The following is a 6,840-nucleotide window of genomic DNA, read 5'->3' as shown; positions in this document are numbered from 1 at the left end:
AATAAAAATTTTAACTTTTCATTTTTATCTTTTAACTTTAAGGAGTGGAGATTGGACAGCATGTGTTGCGTATATCACATGAACAGCACCGCCTGAATATAAACATACAAACATCCCCAAAACCATCCACCTCTGCATCAATCGTCGATGGCGAAAGTCGGCAGCCTCTTCATGACGGTTCTCCTCCTTTTCTTCATGCTAAAATGCGCTGCTCGGCCGACCAAGGATACTTCTCCGGTGACAACTCCACAACTCAAGGTTAGCAAACAAACTTAATCTCATTAAATTGTACCTATTAAAGTTTCAGTATATGTGAGCGAATCAGTCTCGCCAGTAACCTGAACAAGAGGATTTAATTGCGATCTGAATTAGTGAATACCGATTTTCTTATTCCGAACAATTTTAGAGGATCGATAAATTTTTTTGGATTTTAACAATTTTAACAATTTTCAATGTTTATTTTGAATTGAATTGCAGGATGTTGAAGTGGAGGCGAAAGAGGAATGGTTGATGAGGAAGACATTTGATGAAGCTCATCTTGATTATATCTACACCCAAGAGCTACCCCATTCCAATCGCCATCATCCTTAAAACTTTTTTTCTTTAATAAATTTTGCGATCAATGTAATGCAATTTTAATGAAACTAGAACTTATCTTCGTTGTGTGTGTATCTTATCTTTACAGATTCAGAAATTCTTATAAGTTTGAGTACAACCTCTACAGAAACATGGACTGAAAGAAATCCTATACACTTGTTGCGTCGAGATTCCATCTCTGAAAAAATGATGACCATATTACCCCTTTGATGCTTTGACTGCGAAGTAGTCTTGGTGGAATGTTCTGGAAAGAATCGGAATCGGGTCATTGAATTTGGATATGTAGGAATTGAATGTTGCCATGGTTTTGGCTGGGAGAAAATGGAATGGAATTTAACAAGAACGATATGCGAAGAATTGAATTCCATGCTTTTTAGGATAGAATATCGAAATCCATTGCTTAAATGATTTTATAAATTTCCACACAATTCAATTCCGTAGCTGTAAGGCTGCAACCAAATAGGCAAATACATGATTGGAATGGGAATTTAAATTCCAATTCATGAGAAAGAGGGAAAAGCACACTTGTGAAATTCTAGGATTAAAAGGGTATTTAAGTAATTTTAACAAAGAGGGTATGTTTGGAATAAAATTTCACAGGTTTTATGATATTGGAATGGAATGTCGAAGTCCATCCATCGGACTTTGTAATTCAATTCCATACTCACTTGCAACCAAAACACATTTGGGAATGGAATAGATTTCCAATTCATGTCAAATCCAATCTTGCTTTTGCTTTTTAGACATTTTTGGCAGGAATTGGAATGAATCCATGAGCAAGAAGAGGGAATCCACACGAAGAAATGAGAGGCGAGATGCCCTTAGGGTGAAAGGGGTATTTGAGTAATTTTAACAATGACAAACCAAACAACCCCCCTCAGATAACCTTGGATCTTATTGGCAGAGTACAGTCATCATCCTCAAGATCACTAAATGAAATGTCATCATGGGCTCCAACAGGAACATCAACCCCATAATTATTATATCCATCCAACTCTGAATTGTTTTCATGTATCCAATCATCTTCATCATCACCAAAACTCTCAACTGATGGAACCCCTCCACCCCTTGTCTCATACTTTTCCACAACTCCTTGTTTCCCGGCTGTAACTGTTGTGGAAACAAAGTCCGATGACGTGGCACTAAAATCTTGATGACAATTCAATGTGTGGGAAGTATTTCCCTCCAAAAAATCTGGTTTCGACTTCATCTGGATTTGCAACTCCTTCATCCACATTGCCCGCGCTGCAACTATCTGTAAATTCAATTAGTCAGTTCATCAGTCACAGTCACAGTCACAATCACAGATACAGAGAATGAATACCTGGGGTGTTGATAGAAGACAGGCATCATGTTTATTGAGCCTGGAGTGCAATAAAACAAAGTAGACCTTCCAAAAGTAACTCTCACTCATGTGAATTGGACAAAGTTCGATTCTAAGAGCAGCTAATCTCGGTACTACATGTTCCACAAAACTTGCATGGTTCCATTGAGTGTCCGACATTTCAAAATCTATAATTAAAGTTTAAAATAAAAATAATTCATAAAACAACATTAAAAATACTTGTCATTATAGCAGCTCAAATAGTTGTGCAAGCTTTTTCAGAGCTATTTTCGATGGTCTTAGAGGGCATTTTCGTCGTTTAAACAGACAAGAGACCATGATGAGTTCCTGTTCCATCTTTTTGTGTTGGAAGTATGTATATACAATCTTCTGTGTTGGGAGTAATGTGTATTATTGTAACTTTTGGTGATATAAAAAGATTTTAGAAATTGGTATCTTGTAAAAATGGTTTGTTACAAAGTTGATATCTCAAATTAAAATCAATCCATCTTCATTTGTGATTGTAATATGATTATCGACTTCAAAATAGCAGTGGAGGTGGAATGTGTTATAGGTTAAAGTTTTAGAAGTTTGCACCTTTATTTGATATTGCAGAATGGGAAAAGGAAATGTTCAGAGTGGTTCATTGCTTTGTTTATTGTAACATCTTACTTTCATTGTAAGTTGAAGATTCTACCAATTACAGTCATTGAAATTTGAAATACAAAGCATTTTCACAGTGATAATAGGAAAAAGAAAATTGAAAGTACAATCTTATATTTAGGTAGAATTTTATATGTACAAAGTGTTAGAAAGTAGAATAAATGGAAGTACATTGTTATTTCTTAAGTTTAGCCCTATGGCTTTTGGTTCAGTTTTGTTGCTAGATATAGATTTTTTTCTTGGGGGAGATCAAGTATTCAGATATTCAATTCCACATGAACAGTTAGGAATGACTGGAATTCAAGCAAATGAAAGTAAAAGAGGATATCATATGAAACAGAACTAAAAGCAATTGAATTACCATCAAGTTCTTCTTCTTCTGTTAAAGGAAAATCCAACCACGTCTCAGGATGATGTGCTATATTCATGGCGAATGCCAAGACTTCGTCGGTAACACCAACAAAATCCGTATGGCTGTCCTCTTTGTTATCATTGGGATATATAGATGAATTCGAAACTCCAGTTTCACCCCCAAATCTCGAATCTTCGCAAATTGAATTCGAGATATTATCACCGTCAGAGGAATCTCTTCGAATAGATGCGGATGTATCGGGTTTGGGGGTTGTGCGAGAACTGTGACGAAGTGGTAGTGGTGGCGGAGGTGGAGGAGGAGGAGGAGGAGGAGGAGGAGCAAGAAAGGAAGCGACGCCCCAGAGTTGACGCGCTAAGGATTCTGTAAACTCGGAAAGATCTTCTTTCAGACCTGTTGTTAGGGTTTGAGGATCTGATCCGTCTTGGTTTGGGTTGAATTCTTGTTCTGTTACCGATTGAGATTGAGGGAGGTGGTTGTTGTAATCGTTTGCCACGGTGGGGCGATCATCTTCATCTTCATCTTCTCCATCGATTAGGAGAGAATTAGCAATTGAGCGAGGCAACCATGACATGATGGTGGTTGGAAATGGAATTGACTTCTCCAATTAACGGGGGAAGAGGTGAATGTGATGATGATTCGTAAATGGTAATTGATCTTGCCGGTTTTCCCTTCATCAACCTTCTCGATGGGCCTGTCTTTGGAGATTTGACTGTTCACTAATCACTATTGACAATGACTCACATGGATCTTTTTATGTAGATTGGCCCAAATTATTTCGGAAACGTTTAAACACTACATTTTGGAAGATTCAATGCTTGACCTCGAAATACAAACTAGGGTATATAAACAAACCAAAAAAAATTATAAACACTGCATATGTATTTCAGACGTTTGGTTTTTTCGTGTCGGACGTTGTGGAGTTTCTTATTAGAGTACAACGGATTATGCATAACAATGTTATATCTCCTAGATTTATGGATGTTGTCTTTAAAAAAATTAGTTTTACCATACAAAAAGGTTTAGCAGCACAGCTTGTTGTCCGTTTGTCATCTCACTCGTACGATGATAATTAAATTGAAATTGACAAAAGTCATATAAAAATTTATTACAATTGTTATTTCTATATAAAATTGTCACGAGATGGAAATCAAACGGGCAACAAGTTGTGTTGTTATCCATTTATAGATTGTAAAACCAACTCTTTTAAATACTACGTTCATGGATCTTTGGGTCGTAACATCAGAATGCATGACCTGTTGCACTCGTTTGAGAATGTGCAATTCTTCAAGGGCTAGGAAATCAAATGTATCAAAAGAAAATTGTATAAATACGTGTTGATTATTAATACAAGCTTTTTTCGTGTTTGACCACTTTACTTGAGGTCGTTTTTAAAGCAGCTTGACCTGCAATGAAACCCTCGCTACTCAAGCCCACTAAGGGGAATTCCTGCTAGATCTACACAAGCATGCTTCTCTTTTATCCACCCAAAAAACAAAATATTTGTTTGTCTAAGTATTGATCTTCCATCCAACAGATCAGTCAAGAAGTTCACAGGTGCTTATTTCTTAGCTAAAACCTGGCCCTTTTGAATATGTCAAAGAACATCCATAACCATATCATGTCGGTACTTAAAGCCTGGGAGCTCTTGATAATGTATTGCATAGTCTCCAATGGAGTATGAGCAGGCTTTATGATAAACTGAGCATATCTCATCAATAGAAAATAAAGGGATCACGAGGCGATACTTAAGGATAGTCTGATACTATACGGGGCAACATATGTTGGTCGAAACCGTCTATTAGGATAACAAGAAGAAAAACTTAAGAGGGTGGTGCTTTTAGACACTCAAAAATTGTCTTATGTCTAATTGACATATCAATGTCTATTTACATGCCCTCGACAATTTCGCTAAAGAGAGAACTCGCCAATGTATGTTTGGATTGAGGGGGCAGTTGTAACGCCCGTGTTTCTAGGCTAGGCATTAATGGTGATGTAATAGTCTAGGTCAACCTTTGTAATTTGTTTTGAACTAATAAAGATGTATTATTTGAGTATTATGTGTTTTATGCTTAGTGTAACGACCCAAAAATCACGACTAAAAATTTTCTTTTAAAACATTACTAAAACTGGATTTATAAAACGTATCATAAGTCAAACATAACTTTCGAGTATTAAATTCAAAACATAATATCATTATCAGAGTCAAACATTTCCAGGCTAACTGACTATGGTGTGTGCTCTGCAATCTTCCCGAGCTCCTCTTTTGAAAACCGAGTACCTGAAACCAAAACTGAAAACCGTAAGCACGAAGCTTAGTGAGCTCCCCCAATCTACCACATACCATACAATAACACATAAACACATATTGGGCCTTGCCCACTGCATCGGGCCGAAGCCCGGAAACTGCATCGGACCAAAGTCCGGAACTGACTGGGACCTTGTCCCCTGCACCGGACCGAAATCCGGAACTAACTGCATCGGACCGAAGTCCGGAACTGACTGCATCGGACCGAAGTCCGGAACTGACTGGGACCGTGTCCCCTGCATCGGACCGAGGTCCGGGACTGACTGCACATAGCATAGTATATCATAACCATTTATATTGCATACTGCATCGGGCCGTGGCCCGGAATATAAACACATACACATAGCACATAAAACATGTCTGAACCACGAAGGCATCAAACATACGAACTACTACATCGGACCGAAGTCCGGAGACTACTATTAACTGGACGGGCCGGCATTGTGGCCTTAGACCCGCCCCTACGGAAAGGAGACTCACCTGAACTGCTGAGCCCTGCTGATAAACCTTTGGCTGCAACTCGACAATCCCCCGAACCGCTGCTCCTCTAGCTCTCCGAGCTATCAATATACATATAACACTTAGTCCGACAGTCAACTAAGTCAACTCTGGTCAAAGTCAACCTTCCAGGTCAACCCTACTCGCCGAGTCACCCCACTGACTCGCCGAGTTCATAAATTCAGAGTCCTCCCACTCGCGACTCTACTCGCCGAGTCAGCCCCTGACTCGCCGAGTTTACTGATTCCCGATTCCTGTCCTGACCAACTCACTGAGTCCTGGCTCGACTCGCTGACTCGAGTCTTAACTCGAAAGGTTTGGAACCACTCGACCTGACTCGCCGAGTCTAAGAACAGACTCGCCGAGCACACGACAAACTTCATCCAACTCGACGAGTTGTTCATCCAACTCGCCGAGTTCATGCCCATCTTCATCCGACTCGACGAGCTGTTCATCCCACTCGTCGAGTTCCTCCTCATCTTCAAGCTACTCGCCGAGTCCACTCGAAGGACTCGTCGAGTCCACTAAGATCCACTTACATGCAGAGGACTTCCGAGTCATGCATGAGCTCCAAACTATAGATCCACCCTCCCCAAGCCTATTTCCCACGTAAAGTTGCAAACTTTACGTGTAGAGAGTGAGATCTAGGCAAAATACACTCATAGCTATGGTTTAGGACCAAGAGGCTCCAACTTCCACCCAATGGCTGATACTTTCTGGGATTACAACCCAAAATAAACATGGATCTGAGGTAGCAACCTCAGATCTGGACCTCAAGCTCAAGATTGGTCTTCAACATGGCTTAAAAGCCCCAAAACTCATAACCAAGGGAAAATCTGGAGGAGAGAACGAATTGATACCTTCTAATGCTCTGAAATGCTTCCCAAACTTCAGATCCAAAGCCACTCCCTGATGCTTCAAGGATTCCCACTCCTTCTTCTTCCTTAAACCCACTCAAAAAAATGGCTAAAAGCTTGAATGAACACAATGGGGGCTTAACATGCGACGTTCTGGGTGCAAGAGGCTGTAAAGGAGCCCTAGGAAGAAGATTAAGATGCTTAAATGGGCTCCAAGCCCCGG

General features: G+C 39.7%; 1 protein-coding gene across 1 annotated transcript; it reads right to left on the bottom strand.

The window, feature by feature from the left end:
- Window positions 1-625: 625 nt before the first annotated feature.
- On the bottom strand, window positions 626-3,638 carry LOC111876856 (uncharacterized). The gene is made up of 3 exons (XM_023873418.3): window positions 2,946-3,638; window positions 1,922-2,109; window positions 626-1,852 (listed from the first exon to the last, which is right to left on the bottom strand). Exons 1-3 carry the CDS (start codon window positions 3,526-3,528, stop codon window positions 1,475-1,477), a joined length of 1,149 nt encoding a protein of 382 aa, XP_023729186.1. The 5' UTR covers window positions 3,529-3,638; the 3' UTR covers window positions 626-1,474.
- Window positions 3,639-6,840: the final 3,202 nt, after the last annotated feature.

This window comes from Lactuca sativa, chromosome 9 (genome assembly GCF_002870075.4).
Source record: "Lactuca sativa cultivar Salinas chromosome 9, Lsat_Salinas_v11, whole genome shotgun sequence".
Taxonomy (NCBI): Eukaryota; Viridiplantae; Streptophyta; class Magnoliopsida; order Asterales; family Asteraceae; genus Lactuca; species Lactuca sativa.
Note: the sequence above shows the minus strand (reverse complement) of the source record. Positions and strands in the feature narration are given on the sequence as shown.